General features: G+C 38.8%; 1 protein-coding gene across 7 annotated transcripts in view; it reads left to right on the forward strand.

The window, feature by feature from the left end:
- Positions 1-4,973: 4,973 nt before the first annotated feature.
- LOC136394159 (tripartite motif-containing protein 5-like) overlaps positions 4,974-18,851 on the forward strand; it is a 119,281-nt gene continuing 105,403 nt past the window's right edge. For 5 of the 7 annotated variants that reach the window (XR_010749166.1, XM_066366936.1, XM_066366928.1 and 2 more), the window contains exons 1-4: positions 4,987-5,103; positions 10,022-10,509; positions 11,207-11,302; positions 12,243-12,473. Coding sequence is in view for 6 of the 7 variants with exons in the window: in XM_066366936.1 (XP_066223033.1) it covers positions 5,040-5,103; positions 10,022-10,509; positions 11,207-11,302; positions 12,243-12,473 (879 nt within the window). In the remaining variant the exon portion in view is untranslated. Of the gene's footprint in view, positions 5,104-10,021; positions 10,510-11,206; positions 11,303-12,242; positions 12,474-18,851 lie in introns of all 7 variants that reach the window. The other 2 variants (XM_066366892.1, XM_066366885.1) reach the window with 2 other exon arrangements.

The following is an 18,851-nucleotide window of genomic DNA, read 5'->3' on the forward strand; positions in this document are numbered from 1 at the left end:
TGAGATATGTCTTAGTGTCCACAGCTAATGAGAGGAGGAGGCAGGATTATGGGTCCTTTTTTCTACAGCCTAGATGTTTTTTCTGCAGTTGAACCCCCAAGAAAAGTTAGAAGCTAAATTTCCTACAATATAGCGTAGGAAGGAAAACTTAAGAAATGCTGATTTACAGGAGGACTTAGAGCATCATGGGAAAATTTTAGGTGCCAGGAGATATTGGTTGATGGGTTCAATCCATGTATCCAGGAATAAAGAAGAGGCTACTCCTGATAATGACTTAAATTATTTTGAATACTTAATGGCCAGGGTGCTCTTATAGATGACATGTTATAGAGAGTGAACACTGCACAGCTTAGAGCAGTGTTTCCCAACCTTTTTTGTGCCATGCCCCACCTTAACCTTTCTAAAATTTTTATGTCCCCCCCCTATGTAACATACATAATTTTTAACATTAAAAAATTGATTTGTTCACTTAATAAACATAAATGATAGGTTCTAGGAAGAAATCACTATGAAATTGTTAACAAAACACAGTAAGTAAAATTTAAAAACATATAATGAAAAACAGAAATTTAAATTCCAAATAATTTTAATACAGATTTTTCTATATTAATTTATTATTTTAATTTAGTGTGATCCTTGCGCTTGATGCTTGCTGCACAGAGATTTTATATTAGGTTCCAATTTGGTTAGATTTAGTCTCAAGTCTCCACGTTGTGTTATATCCAGCTGATTTCTTTTTTTTACCAGTAAATCATTTACAGCACTAAATCCACATTCAGCTAAAAATGAAGATGGAAACGGTAGCAATAGTTTTCTTGCACATTTGGTTGAATTTGGGTATTAAAATTTGATATTTGATATTAAATAAAGCTTTAACTGTCTCATCATTTTGCAATTCTGCGAGTTCTTCTTGATACTGCATATTTGATATATCAGACAAATCCACTAACATTGGCTACATCATCCATGTTGAGAAATCAGTTTGTTTTAAATCAAAAAATATTTCTTTTAAATCAGCCGATAGAACATTCAAATGATTGACAATAACAAGTAAAGCAGTATCAGTTACTTCACATTTTTGGAGCCAATGAAACTGTTTAAAGTTTTTGTTGTTAATATGTTTCTGACATAACTCAATATTGGTAATGAAACCAAATATCTTTGCTTTTGCATCGACGAGTTTTATTTGTTCCTTGAAGTTGCTTATTTAATATATTTAGTTTTTCAAAGATATCGGCTAAATAACTAACAAATGCTTTACCATCTACTGTTAACAGATACTTCATTTCAGGTTTGTTGCTTAAAAAATCACTAAGAGTATCAAACAGTTCCATAAATCTTTTCAAACAGTTTCCTTTAGATAGCCATCTTACTTCAGTATGAAGTAAGAGTCTCACATGGTCTTCATTTTGTTCTTCACAAAATAGCTTGAAAAGACGCTCACATTTGGCACTAGCTTTAATAGCATTACCACACTTTATTACTGTATGTAATACTTCATTCAGAACAGGCGAGATTTTTTTAGCTACCAAGTTTTCCCTATGAATAACACAATGCACAAGAATCATTTCTGGATTCGCATCTTTCATCAATTTTAAGCAGCCATTTTTCTTGCCCATCATATTGGGAGCACCATCTGCAGCACAAGATGTTATATTTTTCATTGGTATATCATTGACATCTAAGTAGTTTTTTAGCTTATTATATATATCTTTGGAGGTAGTGGTGCTTTCTAATCTTTTACAGAACAACATTCCTTCAGCAAAATGTCCTTTATCAATATATCTTAAGTAAGTCATCAATACTGCCTCACTGTCTCTCAAAGTTGATTCATCCATTTGCAAGGAGAATTTTCTTGCTTTCAGCTTTTCAATAAGTTGTTTTTCAATATCCTTACTCATTTCGTCTATTCTTCTGCTAACAGAATTGTTACTGAGTGGCATAGCTTTTACATCTTTGTCATCTTTTTCAAGAACCATTTTAAGAAATGCTGATATTGACGGTTTTATTAAATTCTCTCCTATAGTGTGATTTTCTCCAGTTTTAGCGATGAATAAAGAAATTTGATAACTAGCCTCAAGAACACGATTATTAGTTGAAGTATGAGCAGTAAATAGAGACTTTAATGTTGTTCTTTTTTCAAAATTTTTCTTTAAAGTTTTAAAGTAACTCAAATCTGAATTAATATGAGCACAATGTTTTGCCTTCAAATGCGCCTCAAGATGACCTCGTTTCATTGATTCGTTGGTCAAGCATTGCTGGCATAAAAGACAAAAAGGAATCCGCTCATCGTGAACAGCGGGTATGAACCCAAATTTTAAATATTCCTCCGAATATTGACGAGTTTTTTTCTTGCTTGCACCACTCATTTAACTATGGGGTATAATAAAAATAAGATCAATTAAAAACTAATATTAAAATATGTGTTAAAATATATTCAATGTGACATAGAGTAAACATATACTAAAAATTCATATTTATTTAAATGTATATAACACATTTACTACACTACCACCGCAAATCAAAAGGTATCTATATTTTTTCCACTTGACAAAATTTTCTGGAAAGTTATGCTTCTAAAATTAAAATTGTCTGCATGCACTATTATAGCCCCAATAATATTTATAAAATATTAGTGCTTTCTAGCCCCGATGCAAGAAGTACTTAAGAAAGAGTTTAATATAGATAAAAATAAAATCAAATACTTACCAATTATATCTATACAATATATATATATATGTATATTTATTAAATCAATGAGCTTTTACAACAGTTTTGACTGACACTTATTTCAAATTAACACCAACTGAATGATGTGAAACACTACAGAAGTTGCGATGGGCCAATTAGGTGAGAATAACTGCATTGTTTAGCGAGTTTTTAAAACATCCGGGGTTGCCCACAGCAGACAGCACGCTCCGCGGTGATCCCAGGACCAGTTTACTTGACGACGCCAATCACCCAGTTGATATTTTGGTCTCATCAAATGAAATTATACTTAATAATTATTTACCGCAATTATTTAAGAATTGCATTTTTTGTTAAATTTGGCACCGATATCTAGCATTGCATTTAAATGGCCCGGGGCGAAAGAGTTAAAGTCATGTGGAGTCCATTTTTAAATTGCCCCCTTAACTACCGAATTGCCCCCCTGTGGGGCGTGGGACCCATGTTGGGAAACAACTGCTTAGAGTCTTAGACCCTTGACTTTCAAATTGGATAGAATTTCATAACCGTACTGATATTGCTACTTACTGGCCCTTATTAAATTAAATTGAAGTTTCTCATCAGAAAGAAAAATACAGAGAATAACATGATAATTGTGAAATGTAAGAAATAGAATGTTTGCATTAACTTTTTCATTTCCTAATATATAAGCAAGGGTTCAGATTGATGTTGATTGCTTTCCTATGTGATTTGAAATAATGATTGATAAGAATGAATGCTAGTCTATTTGAATATTAGTACCTTTCTTATGCTTTCAAATAAAATAACTTGATTAAAAAACCACATCATTTTTATCTTATCTTTTTGCATAATAAATATTTCTATTTTTAAATTTCCAAATATATTTTAATTATGGTTTTCTAGTATACTATTCTAGGTTATAATCTGTTTTCTCTAAACATTCACTTTAAATTTACTATTTCTGCTATCAATCATATTGTCTTTCTTTTTCTTTTTTTTGTATTTTTCTGAAGCTGGAAACCGGGAGAGACAGTCAGACAGACTCCCGCATGCGCGCAACCGGGATCCACCCGGCATGCCCCCCAGGGGCGACGCTCTGCCCACCAAGGGGCGATGCTCTGCCCCTCTGGGGCATCGCTCTGTCGCGACCAGAGCCACTCTAGCACCTGGGGCAGAGGCCAAGGAGCCATCCCCAGCGCCCGGGCCATCCTTGCTCCAATGGAGCCTTGGCTTCAGGAGGGGAAGAGAGAGACAGAGAGGAAGGAGGGGGTGGGGGTGGAGAAGCAAATGGGTGCTTCTCCTATGTGCCCTGGCCGGGAATCGAACCCGGGTCCCCCACACGCCAGGCTGACACTCTACCGCTAAGCCAACCAGCCAGGGCCATATTGTCTTTTTTATGGTAAAATGACTTCATATGAGATATAACCAGTTAAATTTTCAAGATGTTACAGTTTATCAGGGTTAAAGCTTCAGTAAGACAAAATGGATACTTCCTAGAGGTTCACAGTATAACATTCTGCCTATAGTAAACTATATTGTGTTGTACATGTAGTAATTATTTTTTATTATAAGACAAACTCTTATTTTTTCATAGCTACTTATCTGTTTAAGTACTGCAATATCCTCTTTAAGTGAATAAGCTAGATATAAGTTGATTTGACATTCTTCTTTATTTTTATAGCAATTCTCTCTCATGAGAAAGTCTTTTCTCCGCCTGCCCAGACATATCTCCATTTTCAGGTATTGGTCACATCATTACTCTCAGTGATAGAGGCAGGGTCAGCAGTCTGTATGGGCCCCCTCTGCAATGATATATGCATGTCAATGTTTCCCTTTCCTGATCAGCCTCACTCTCTCCAGGGAGCTGATGGGCTGCAGTATCCTCAGAAATGAGTAAGTCTGTGTTCCTCCTCCATTAAGAGCAGGAAAAATGCAATGGTGGTGAGTGTTTTTGCAGCACATGTCTTTTCACTTTTTAAAAATTTATCTTCCTTTTATTGATATTAGAGAAAGAGGAAAAGAGACAGAGAGAGAAACAGAGACAGAGGTGATTGGATGTGGGGAGAAACATCAGTTTGTTGTTCCATTTATTCATGCCATCATTGTTTGAATGTTGTGTGTGTCCTGACCTGGGATCGAACCCAAATTTGGCATGTAGTGAGAAAGCTTTCACTGACTGACACAGGCACAAAGCCTTCATATTTCCCAGGGGCCCTGGTGAAGGCCTCCCATTGGTCTATAGATGTTCTGCTCTCTGCTCTTCCCCAGAGAATTTTAACTTTCATTTTCACCCTTGTCCTCAAGATCTCCTGTGGACTTCAAGCCTCTGGTTTGGAGAGGGAATCGTGATAATGTCTGCCCCTCAGGCTGAAACTTCAGAACAAGTGAATCGGCTTTTTACCCTGAAAGATTGTGGTGAGTTTCCTCTGTGCTCTGTGCAGTTTCTCAGGGGTAGTAGTAGCCTGATAAGAACTGTGCCTTCTTTTGATCAGACAATGGGGCAATGAAACACATCATCCACCTCCTTCAACCTAGTCAGCAGAGCTAGGAGATTAATGGGAGATCACTGAGAGGGCTGCCAGAGTCTAATGGCTGCTGTGGGACCTGAGCAAGGTGGCAGAAGTGGCTCCTGTCCCCATGGTGGGGCAGGGCTGATGCCCCTGGGAGGGCACTGGGTGCGGTCACTCTCCAGTCAGCTCTGGCAGAGGGGCTGCAGCAGCAAGATGGGGAAGTACACCAAGTGGCTCTTACTGGTTACAGGCAGATGCAGCCCTGAGCTGGCAAGGTAGGGGGTGGTCGCCAATGAACCTCCTCCCACCTTCACCAGCTCCACCACCACATCTCTGTCTCCAGAAAAGGGTACTACTCCTTCACACGTGGTCTGAGGCACTTCTCTACTTTTGCTTTTGTGCTGGTTCCTGGGGCATTTCCTGTAAGTCCTTTAATTCCTGAGAATTAGGCTTTAAGACAGGGATCTTAGGGGGACAAATATAAGGTGATGGAAAATGATTTGACTTTGGATGGTGGGTATATAACGTAATCAATAGTTAAAATACTAAAGAAATGTTTACCTAAAACCTGTGTACTCTTACTAATCAATGTCACTGTGTTAAACCTAACTTTCTAAATAAGGATTTAAAAAAAGAGGAATCTCCTGTTCCCTAAACCCCTAAGGATCTCATGGGCATAAGTTTGCTGGATTTTGAGGACAATCTGTGGGCTCAGCTCTCTGGTGCAGTACACCAGGGTTAGGGAGCCTGATACGGGGCACAAACCCACAGGTTCTCAAGGATGGTCTGGGCATTGGTGATATTCCTGCAGCGCAGACACCACTCATGTTCCCACACCCATGTCCTTGCCTGCTGTGGAGCACTGGAGTCACTGGGCAGGTAAGGTGGAGTTCCCTCCATGAGTGGGGCTTCAGGTTTCTCTGCACTTCCCTCTTCTGTATCCTGGGCAGCAGCTGCTTTGACATTAGTTCCTTGTACCCCCACTGTGACAAAGTTCTGCAGCTCCAACATGCATGCTCTGCTCCTCCCTCTTCTATAGAGTTGTATGGCCAGAGACTGCTGCCATTGTGGCCATGCAGGTTCTCATTGCATTCAGGGAGACAGTAAAGAAACAGTGGTGCCAAAAATGGTGGGCCATTCTCTTTATTAAAGTCTCCTACAGGTGGACAAGCAAACTGAAGGGAAGATCGATTTCCACTCATTCAGAGCTCCCAGAACCCTGGTGCATTCTTTGGTTCCACAACCCGGAAAATCTTCTCCAGTGACTCCTGGAATCAAAGGTTCCCACCAGCCTCAGCTGAGCTCTTAAAGCCCCTCAGCTCTGGTTCCACACCTGCACTTCTTCTCTCCTGGCAAAATACAGGCTGGGGAAAAAAATGCCTTGTCCAGCAAACATTAGCAATACAATGGCCCCTCCCAGGCAGAAAATTAATCCACAATTTGCAATCTGCTGCCCTGAGGACAAGCACCACAGCCTTTCACAGATTACATACACATGCGCTGCCCAGGCCAATGCAAAATATAAGCAAGCAAACCTAAAAAACGCAATATACAAACTGATTTGTTCAATTAAGGTATTGATAGGTCTCAGGATGAACTGGATCTTGAATGGGATAAGAAATATTTGCTTGCCCTACACCCATGTTTAGACCATTCTGGAGTTATGAACACAGTTAGACCTCATTTAAAATCTATCTCTAATTCAATGTCTACCTGTGATCTGCTGTTCATCAAAACCTAATCTGGAGCAGTCTCTGTAGCCAGAAGCTAACAGCTTATGGTCTCTGGGCTATTTTCCCAATTCTACACTGGATTCATCTAACATACCACCAAGCAAAGGCAAAGCTAACTCTTTCTCCCTCTTCTCTGATGATTAAACATGGATAACTTCTTTTGCTTCTGGAAAAGAAGCCCTAAGTGTTAGACAATTGAAGAAGTGCCATGTGTCAGGGTCACTGCAAGCTCATGTGATACTAAAGGCCCAGCAGTTTTCTGTGCACCCAGCTGCACCGGCATTTTCAAACTCAGACAAGGTGGTGCATTTTTACAAACAAGCCGCTTCCTTCACCTGAAACAGTTTTTCCTCTCTCGTATGCCATATTTCCTTTATTTTTGGTTCTGTTCTACCTTTATATTTTCAAGTAGGAATTGTTGGACGACCTTTTATCTGACCATTATTTGATTGACCAACAACATGTATACGTCTCTAGCAGTGTTTTAAACATCAGCTTGTTTCTAATATATGGCTGATTATATTACTATTACTTTACAGGTAGTGTCAGGGTCATAGTGGTTTAAATGCTCCATTTAGACTCATTAGTATGTTGATGTGTATTAGTTTAGCTGTTAGCATGTTGCTGGTCAAATAAGTTTGTAAATATGATATATGTTTGCTAGCTTATAGTTTGCATTGAGTGTGGGGGATAGGCTGTAAGCAGGAAGGGTCGTTTTAGCCTAAGGCTTAGTTTTAAGACTAAGCTTTTCCCCACACCCTTAACTGTTGCATGATGTGGGGTGGTGCACTCTCATGAGGAATCCCAATTATGCCTCAAATAAGTGACTTTATATTGGAGACTTTCTTGTTTGTATATTGGATTAAGGTTTTAATTTCTACACTATAAAATGGGGCAATGGAGCCCATGCAGGAGGAGAGTCGAGGAAGACCATGTGGAGGGGAAGAGAAGTGTCCAAGATGGCGGAGTGCTGAAGGAAAAGCCAGTTTGTACAGAGTTTGTGCAGAGAGAAGAAGATCGAGCACAGAGGTGAATAAGGCTGGTTAGCTAGAAACCTTTGATTCTAGGAAACTTGGATAAGTCAGTGGCTTTGGGAGCCGTGAATAAAGAGGGAAGTGTTTTCACACTGTGTGTATTTTTTGCCTGTCGGGTGCAGCTAGGATTAAAGGTAATGGCCCACCAGTTCTTGGCTCCGTTGTTTCATTACTGTCTGTCCAAATCAAATGAGAACCTTCATGGGCCAGGTGGCTGTAATGGTGGCTGTGGTTACTGGCTTTACACATGTGATTCATAGTCATTAAAAATTAATTATCTTGACTAAAATTGGGAGACTATTATCACAAGCTGATATTGATTTTCTCTGTGTTTCTATTTTTTCAGGTATGTGATGTGTGATCATATGAATATGTTTGTACTGTCTCCCTCTGACCGTCCACATACATATACACCTTTTGGCTCTTGTCAATGTCTTTGGCATATTTACTAGCCAATGCTAAATTTCATCATTTATAATGAAGGAATCCCCAGAACCTCCTAAATTACCTGTTTGTTTATGATTAACTTTAATGAGGTAGGAAAATGCTTCTGAAGAGGGACCTGAATATATTAGGTTTATCCAGAAGATAAATGATCTTTGAAAGTCACACACTGTTTCTGTGTACAGATCTGATAAAGGGTTTACTCTTGCCACATACACAAACACATTGCCATAGATTATGTCATGATAATAGCAATCATTTCAAACATACAAGAAATGATGGCAATGGTTACAGTGTAAATATGCAAATCAGAGCAGGTCTTTCTGATAAAGAAACATGTAAAGAGAAAGTTAAGGATCAGAGTAAGTCCTACTAATAACAGGGCATACTGAGAGAATAGCAAGTAGAAAAACCGCGACGCAGAAGTGGTTCGGTGCTTTTACCTTTGAGGATGTGTTGCGCATGCGAAAGAAGCAGGAGAGAAGGTGGGTCACACAGGATCTTAGTAGAAAGACTTAAGATCATTCTTTTGTTCAATAAGAGTAAAGGACAATAATAGACATTGCAGAGGAAAATAAAATTTGTCATGTCAGATGAATTAAAAGTAATTAAAATGATTATAAAAAGTTGTTTTTTTTTTTTTTTAATCAAGTAATCATGTCTCTCTTTGTTTTTGTAAAGCCAGTAGCCAGGACCAACATCATAGCCGCCTGGCCCATGCAGGTTCGCATTTGGTTTGGACAGATGATAATGAAACAATGGAGTCAAGAACTGGTTGGCTAGCTTTAATCCTAGCTTGCACCCAGCAGGCATGAAATACACATATTGGGAAAACACTTTCCTTTCCTTTCAAGGCTCCCAAAGCCACTGACTGATGCTAGTAGAGTTTCCTAGAATCAAAGGTTTCTAATTCACCAGCCTTATTCACCTCTGTTCCCCATCTCCTTCTCTTTGCACAAACTATGCACAAACTGGCTTCTTCTTCAGCACTCTGCCAACTTTACTGCTTCTCACCTCCTCACATGGCTTTACTCTGCTCTCCTTTATAGTGTAGAAATCCAAACCTCCAGGGGTCTCAAACTGTGCGGCCCGCAGACTAATCCACGGGCTTACTTAATTTTATCCAAAATATTTTGAACTTCGTGAATTAGTCTGCGGGCCGCACAAAATTGTTCGGCGGGCCGCATGCGGCCCGCGGGCCGCGAGTTTGAGACCCCTGCAATCCAATGTACAAATAAGGAAGTCTCTGATGCAAAGTCTGAGGCATAATGGGATTACTTGTTATAGTGCATCCTCCCCCACCATAGGCATAATGGGATTACTTGTTATAGTGCATCCTCCCCCACCATAATACAGTCAAAGATGTGGAGAAAAGCTTAGTCTTAAAACTAAGCCTTAGGCTATAAGGATTCTGCCTGCTTACACCCTGTCCCCCAAACCTAATGTAAACTATAAGCAAGCAAACATATATATCATATTTGCAAACTTATTTGACCCAGAATCTTTTTATCTTTTTTTTTTTTGTCCCTCAATATTTGTTCTTGCCCTGCTCACAGTTATTATTGATGTATGCCTAACTTTCTTACTCTGCCTTCTTTTAACCTTTATTAAGAAGCAGGAATCTGTGAGCAAAAGGAGCCTCAGGTCAAGACAGATAAGAGCCGGAGAGCAGCTGTGATGGCTTCAGGAATCCTGGTGAACATAAAGCAGGAGGTGACCTGCCCCATCTGCCTGGAACTCCTGAGAGAACCCCTGAGCCTGAACTGTGGGCACAGCTTCTGTCAAACCTGCATCACTGCAAACAACAAGGACTCCATGAATGGGCAGGAAGAAGGGGGCAGCTGCCCTGTGTGCCGAATCAGTTACCACCCTGGGAGCCTGCGGCCTAATCGGCATATGGCCAACATAGTGGAGATGCTCAGGGAGGTCAAGCTGAGCCCAGAAAAGGAGCAAAAGAGAGATCTCTGTGTGCGCCATGGAGAGAAACTCTGGCTCTTCTGTAAGGAGGATGGAAAGGTCATTTGCTGGCTTTGTGAGCGGTCTCAAGAACACCGTGATCACCACACATTCCTCATGGAGGAGGTTGCCCAGGAGTACAAGGTAACAGACCAGGATGGGGGAAAGACATGCAGAAAATGGTACTTGATGGGAAATCTCCACTTTGCATTTCACTCTAAGGACCTTGCCACCAGAGCCCAGAGCCTGATCACTTTTCTTCCTATGCTCACCTTCTAGTACCTGAAGGACATTTCTGCGCATACTGCCTAATTACAACATGATGAGCAGACTTTAAACCAGAAGCAGATATTTTTATATTTTGTCTTAATAGGTGGAGTTTAGTTGCACAAGCAAAGTTCTCATTTCCCTTTTGAACAGGAGGGGTAACTGTGCAGCTGGGTAGATATAAACCTGAGTTCTCCCTTACTCATCCTTCTTCTTTAAGACAAAGAGAATCAGACTTCTCTGTATATCTTTTTTCTTTTGTATATGAAGTGATAGTAATTTATTTATTTATTTTTATTAATTGAATTTATGTGCTTGACATTGTTTCATAAAACCACACAGAGTTCAAGTGTATAACTCATTAAAACCCCTCTTGACAATGGCATGTTGACTTCTATCACTTGTCTTAAAAAACTCATTCACTACTGTAGCTTTCCTTCAAGTCACAGATTCTCACAGTTGTTGTCAACTCTAATCTCTTTAGAGATCAGACTGATTTCTTCCCAATGCATCCTCTACATTGATGCTGAGAAAGCCCATATCTTGACTCGGGTGTGATTTTTCTCTCTCTCAGGAGAAGCTCCAGGCAGCTCTGGACAAGATGAGGACAAAGCAGCAGAATGCTGAGAAGTTGGGAGCTGACATCAGAGAGGAGAAAACTTCCTGGAAGGTAGGAGGATACGCTTCCTGAGGTAGACAGGAACCTGGGCAGGACCTTGGGAGTTAATCACAAAGAGCTCCCTTCCTCTTTGTTCCCTGAGTTGATATGTCCAGTCATTGATTAGGCATTCTTTATCTTTTCTCTGATAGGAGTAGGGCTGAAAATAAACATCTCACAAATTAACATAAATATTTGGAATTGTTATTCATAGAGAATCTGGTGAGGAAGGCTAGTGTATTCTTTATAAATTTATGTCAATATTTGGATTCTTTTTATTTTTTTTACAGAGTCAGAGAGAGGGATAGATAGGGACAGACAGACAGGAACAGAGAGAGATGAGAAGCATCAATCATCAGTTTTTCGTTGCAACACCTTAGTTGTTCATTGATTGCTTTCTCATATGTGCCTTGACCATGGGCCTTCAGCAGACCAAGTAATACCGTGCTCAAGCCAGCAACCTTGGGTCCACTCTGGTGAGGTTTACTCAATCAAACCAGATGAGCCTGCGTTGAAACTGGCAACCTCGGGGTCTCAAACCTGGGTCCTTCTGCATCCCAGTCCGACACTCACTACGTTACCGCCTGGTCAGGCAATATTTTGAGTCTTTAATGCTTCTAGAGATCGTGGTGCTGTCTCTGGTGTTTAATGTTAGAAAAAGGGGGGTCAGGAGTAATGCAGGGTGTTATGGCTGTCCTGGGCAGCTTTGTGATAGTTATGCTACACCCAGGTGTCTAATTTTGGTTCAGGGTTACCCTTTATAATTCAAACTTGAGTCCATGGTTTTTAGAATATGATAAAGAAAAAATAATAGCAAAAGTGAGCCTCCCCAAGAATTGCTCCTCTGCTCTATCCCTTTTCCTTGTGAGAACTCCCAAATTAAATAATTCTTTTGTTGCCTTTACCTCTGCCTGATAGCATAAATCCATTTTTATTTTTCTCAATCCTAAAGAGTCATTTACAAAGTGAGAGCCAGCGTGTTCAGAAGTGTTTTCAAAAATTGAGAGGTATTCTGGACAATGAAGAGCAGATTGACCTGAAAAAACTGGAAAAGGTTGAGGAAGAGATTCTCTGTGACCTGGAAGAGGATGAGAGTGAGCTGGTCCAGCAGAACCAGTTGGTGAGAGATCTCATGTCAGATCTGGAGCATCGGTTGCAGGGGTCAACAGTGGAGATGCTACAGGTAGGACTTGGGAGAAAAGCTTAGCATCTGAACTTGAGGAAAATAAAGACTAATTTTCCTTCTCTACCGTGTGCTTATGCTTTTCCTGGTGACACTGAGATTCTTTTGGTCTTAAAGTACCCTTCCTGCATCTCTAATTACAGGAATATTTGAATGTATAAATTCCCAAGGAAAATCTTGTTTATAATAATGTATGAATTACAGTGCAAAATCTGACCATGGAGAGAAGCTTCATTGTATCCAGTTATATTCTATAGGGCTTTGTATTTGTGTTTTAGCCTAGAAGTATTTTTAGATTCCATTTCATGATCCAAGAGTTTTGTTTTATTTTATTTTATTTTAATTTATTGGGTGTACACAGATTCTATTGTCCCCCAAAGTCCTCCCCCTCCCACTTTTCCCCCACCACATTCCCATAGCCTCCTCCCCACTACACCCTCCTCCCCATTTGGCTTTTCTGCTCTTATCCCATCCTATCTTCCCCTTTCCCTCTGTCCACTTTCCCTTTGGACCCTTTGATCCCGTCTCTTCCGTTCCTCAGTTCATATTGTTCATTGGGTTCCTCAAATGAGTGAAGTCATATGGTATTTTTCTTTCTCTGCCTGGCTTATTTCATTTAACATAATAGTTTCCAGGTCCATCCATGTTGTCACAAAAAGCAAGATTTTTTCTTTTTCATGGCCCCATAGTATTCTATTGTGTATATGTACCAAGGCTGTTTAATCCACTCATTCACTGATGGATTCCTGGGCTGTTTCCAGATCTTCACTATTGTAAACAATGCTGCCATAAACATGGGGGTGGATTTCTCCTTTTGAATCATTGATGTGGTGTTCTTGGGATATATTTCTAAAAGTGGGAGGGCTGGGTCTTAAGGCAGTTTTTTATTTAATTTTTTGAGGAAACTCTATACTGTTTTCCATAGTGGCTGAACCAGTCTGCATTTCCACCAGCAGTGCAGGAGAGTTTCCTTTTCTCCACATCCTGGCCAGAATTTATTATGTGTTGTTTTGTTAATGAACGCCATTCTGACAGGTGTGAAGTGTTATCTCATTGTGGATTTAATTTGCATTTCTCTAATGATTAGTGTTGTTGAACATTTTTTCATGTGCCTATTAGCCATCTGTATGTCCTCTTTGGAGAAGTGTCTCTTCATTTCTTTTGCCCATTTTTTTGATTGGATTGTGTATCTTCCTGATGTTGAGTTTTAAAGTTCCTTATAAATTTTGATTATTAACTCCTTATCAGACGTATTGTGGAATATATTCTCCCATTGTGTGGTTTGCTTTTTTATTTTGTTCATATTGTCTTTAGCTGTACAAAAGATTTTTAGTTTGATGTAGTCCCATTTGTTTATCCTATCCTTTATTTCCCTTGCCCAGGAGATAAATCAGCAAATATATTGCTTCAGGAGATATTGGAGAGCTTATTGCCTATGTTTTCTTCTAAGATGCTTATGGTTTCACAACTTACATTTAAGTCTTTTATGCATTTGGAGTTTGTTTTTGTGAATGGTGTAAGATGGTGGTCTAGTTTTATTTTTTTGCAGGTGCTGTCCAATTTTCCCAACACCATTAGTTAAAGAAACTGTCTTTACTCCATTGTATGCTTTTACCACCTTTTTCAATATCAATTGTCCATAAAGGTGTGGGTTTATTTCTGGGTTCTCTGTTCTGTTCCATTGATCTATATGCATTTTCTTATGCCAGTTCCAAGCTGTTTTGAGTACAATGGCCTTGTAGTATAACTTGATATCAGGAAGTGTGATACTTCAAAATTTTATTCTTCTTTTTCAAGATTGCTGAGACTATTCATGTTCTTTTTGGTTCCATATAAATTTTTGGAATATTTGTTCTATATCTTTGAAGTATGTCATTGGTATTTTCATAGGAATTGCATTGAATTTATTAATTGCTTTGGGTAATATGGACATTCTAATGATCTTTATTCTTTCTAACCATGAACACATTACATGCTTCCACTTGTTTGTACCTTCCTTGATTTCTTTTATCAATGTTTTATATATTTCTGAGTGCAAGTCTTTAACCTCCTTGGTTCAATTTACTCCTAGGTACTTTATTATTTTTTTGTTGCAGTAGTGAAGGAGATTATTTTCTTAATTCCTTTTGTGGACAGAACATTGTTGGTGTATAAAAATGCCTCTAATTTTTTAGTATAAATTTTTTATCCTCCCATCATGCTGAATTCATTTATCAAGTCCAGTAATTTTTTGACCACAACTTTAGGGTTTTTTATGTACAGTATCATATCTTCAGCAAATAATTATAGTTTTACTTCTTCTTTTCTAATTTGGATGCCTTTTCTTTCTGCTTCTTGTCTGATTGCTGTGGCTAAGACTTCCAAAACTGTTGAATAAGAGTGGTGAAAGGGGTCACCCCTGCCTTGTTCCTGATCTGAAGTGGATTGCTTTTAATTTTTGCCCATTGAGTATGATGTTGGCTGTGGTTCTGTCATGGATGACCTTTATCATGTTGAGGTATGTTCCCTGTATTCCCACTTTGCTGAGAGTTTTGATCATAAATGAGTGCTGGATTTTATCAAAATTTTTTTGCATCTATTGATATTATCATGTGGTTTTTCTCCTTCCTTTTGTTTATGTGATGAATCACATTGATTGATTTGTGAATGTTGTACCAGACTTGCCTCCCCAGAATAAATCCCAGTTGTTCATGATGTATGATTTTTTTCATGTACTGCTGTATCTGATTTGCTAATAGTTTGTTGAGAATTTTAGCATCTATATTCATCAGGGATATTGGCCTATAGCTTTCTTTCTTAGTGTTGTCTTTGCCTGGTTTTGTAATCAAAAGTATGCTTGCCTTGGCCCTGGCCGGTTGGCTCAGTGGTAGAGCGTCGGCCTGGTGTGCAGAAGTCCCAGGTTCGATTCCCGGCCAGGGCACACAGGAGAAGCACCCATCTGCTTCTCCACTCCTCCCCCTCTCCTTCCTCTCTGTCTCTCTCTTCCCCTCCCGCAGCCGAGGCTCCATTGGAGTAAAGATGGCCCCGGGTGCTGGGAATGGCACCTCGGCCTCTGCCCCAGGCGCTAGAGTGGCTCTTGTTGCAACACAGTGATGCCCTGGAGGGGCAGAGCATCGCCCCCTGGTGGGCAGAGCGTCACCCCCTGGTGGGTGTGCCGGATGGATCCCGGTTGGGCGTATGCGGGAGTCTGTCTGACTGTCTCTCCCCATTTCCGGCTTCAGAAAAATACGGAAAAAAATAAAATAAAATAAAAATAAAAATAAAGTATGCTTGCCTCATAAAAGGAGCTTGGAAGTTTACACTCCTTTTGAATTTTTTGAAATAGCTTGAGAAGGATAGGAGTTAGTTCTTCTTTGACTGTTTTGTAGAATTCACCTGTAAAGCCATCTGGGCCTGGGCTTATGTTTGTTGGGAGTTTTTTGATAACTGTTTTGATCTCATTTGTTGTAATTGGTCTATTTAGGTTTTCTGATTCTTCCAGAGTGATTTTTGAAAAATTTTATTTTTTGAGAAATTTTTTTATTTCACTTAGGTTGTCTAATTTTTTGGCATACAGTTCTTTGTAGTATTTTCTTAAAATCCTTTGTATTTCTGTTGTGTCAGTTGATACTTCTCCACTCTCATTTCTAATTTTATTTATTTGACTCTTCTATTTTTTTCTTGGTTAGTCTGGCTAAGGGTTCATGGATCTTGTTTACCTTTTCAAACAACCAGCTCTGGTTTCATTGATCCTCTGTATTCTTCTTTTAGTCTCTATGTCATTTATTTCTGCTCTAATCTTTATTATATCCTTCCTTAAACTTCCTCTGGGCTTTACTTGCTGTCCTTTTTCTAGTCCTTTTATTTGAAGGGTTAAGTTATTTATTTGAGCTTTTAATAGCTTCTTAAGTTATGCCTGTAATGCTATGAACTTTCCTCTCAGAACTGCTTTTGCTGTGACCCATAGATATTGAGTTGTTGTATTCTCATTTTCATTTGTTTCAAGAAAATTTTTTATATCTTCCTTGATCTCATTGTTTTCCCATTTGTTATTTAATAACATGCTGTTTAGTTTCCAAGTGTTTGAGTGTTTTTTAGTTTTTCTATTATACTTGATTTTTAGTTTCATAGTATTGTGTTCAGAGAAGATGTTTGATATGATTTCAATCTTCTTGAATTTGTTGAGGCTCATTTTATGCCCTAATATATGGTCTATCCTAGAGAACGTACCATAAGCACTTGAAAAGAATGTATATTCTGCTGCTTTAGGGTAAAAGGTTCTGAAAATATCTATTAAATCCAGTTGATCTATTGTGTCCCTTAATTCTGCTGTTTCTTTGTTAATTTTCTTTCTTGAGGATCTATCCAGTGATGTTAGTAGGCTACTAAAATCCCCTATTATTATAGTATTGCTATTGATCTCATCCTTTACATCCATCAAAGTCTGCTTTATATATTTAGGTGCTCCTATATTAGGTGCATAGAAATTTATAATGGTTATCTCTTCCTGTTGGATTGTTCCCTTTATCATTATGTAGTGACCTTCTTTATCCCTTACTATAGGCTTTGTTTTAAAGTCTATTTTATCAGATATAAGTATTGCTACCCTAGCTCTTTTTTATTTCCATTTCCATGAAATATTTTTTCCATCCTTTTAATTTCAGCCTATATGTATCTTTTTTTGAGGTGGGTTTCTTATATACAGCATATGTATGATTCCTGTTTTCTTATCCATTTAGCTACCTTATGTCTTTTGATTGGAGCATTTAATCCATTTACTTTTAAGGTTATTATTGATATGTAGTTGTATATTTCCATTTTTTCTTTAAATCTACCTTTCCCTTTTACTAGATTTTTTTCCCCACACTTTGCTCTGTCTACAGCAGGTCCCTTAACATTTCTTGCAGCATTGGTTTGGTTGTGATGAATTCTTTGAGGTTTGTTTTTGTCTGGGAAGCTTTTTATTTCTCCTTCAATCTTAAACAATAGCCGTGCTGAATAAAAAAGTCTTGGTAGTAAGTTCTTGTTCTGCATTACTTTGAATATTTCTTGCCATTCCCTTCTGGCCTCAAGTGTTTCTGTTGAGAAGTTGGATGTCATCTTTATGAGGATTTCTGTGTAGGTGATAGACTGTTTTTGTCTTACAGCTTTTAGTATTATTTCTTTATCTCTTAGCTTTGGTATTTTGATTGTGATGTGTCTTGTTGTGGGTCCCTTTGGGTTGTTTTTTATTGGGGTTTTCTCTGCTTCTTGAACCTGTGTGACTCTTTTCTGCATCAATTTAAGGAAATTTTCAGCTATAATTTCTTTGAACAGGTTCTTTATCCCTTGTTCTTTCTCTTCTCCTTCAGGACTCCCTATTATGCGGATATTGTTTCTCTTCATGTTGTCACAGAGATCTCTTAGAGTTTCTCAAACTTTTTGATCTTCTTCTCTTTTTGCTTTTCTGCTTCTATGTTTTCACTTATCTTGTCTTCTAAGTCGCTGATTCGATCCTCTGCTTGATCCAGCCTGCTTTAATTCCTTTGAGTGTAGTCTTCATTTATGATATTCTGTTTGTCATTTCTGTCTGGTTTTTATTTATGACTTCAATGTCCTTTTTGAAGCTTGTTATCCCTTTATTTAGGTGTTCATTATGTCCATCCATTGTTGCTCTAAGATCTTTGAGCATCCTAACAATTATTATTTTAAACTCTGCATCCGGTAAATTGGTTAATTCCATTTCACTCAGTTTTTTTTCTGAGGATTTCTCTTGTTGACTCATTTGGATTGCATTTCTTTCTCTTCTCATTTTGTGTATACACTCCTCCTTTGGGTACGTTCTTTGTGTAGCTAGCTGAGTCTAAGGTTGGTATTGTCTACCTCCAATTTTCAGTTGTGTTGTTTCTAGGTCTTTTTGGGTTGGCATCAGCTGCTGTTTGTAATCTGCTATGGACTGCTTATCTGCTATAACTATTCCTTTTGCTATTTGTTGGCATTTTTTTTATGTCTTAGCTGGGTCATGTGTGAGGAGTCCTTCCTTAAGCTACCTCTCCAACAAGGGTGTTTAGGTTCTGAACTAATGCTCTCCGTATCTGACCACTGGATGTGCCTGACCTGGACCTCCCTGGCCAGAGCCTGGAGCCAATTGGTGGGGGTCATTTCCTATGACTGGCTCTTATCTACCTTTTTGGAGCAACAGATGATCCAGATCTTGTGGCTGCCTCTACTGGGCCCAGGTGCCATTGTAAATATCAGCCACACTTCTATGCTAACTTTTATCTATACTTGGCCTGGCGTAAGTTCCTTTGAAAGTTCAAGTTCTCCTAAAATATGCTTTCTGCTGCCTCTTATTGTTGGCTACTTATTGGGCTCAGTAGTATAATTCATTGATTAGGTAAAGTTTTGGATGTGGCTTGC

This window comes from Saccopteryx leptura, chromosome 1 (assembly GCF_036850995.1).
Source record: "Saccopteryx leptura isolate mSacLep1 chromosome 1, mSacLep1_pri_phased_curated, whole genome shotgun sequence".
Lineage (NCBI taxonomy): Eukaryota > Metazoa > Chordata > Mammalia > Chiroptera > Emballonuridae > Saccopteryx > Saccopteryx leptura.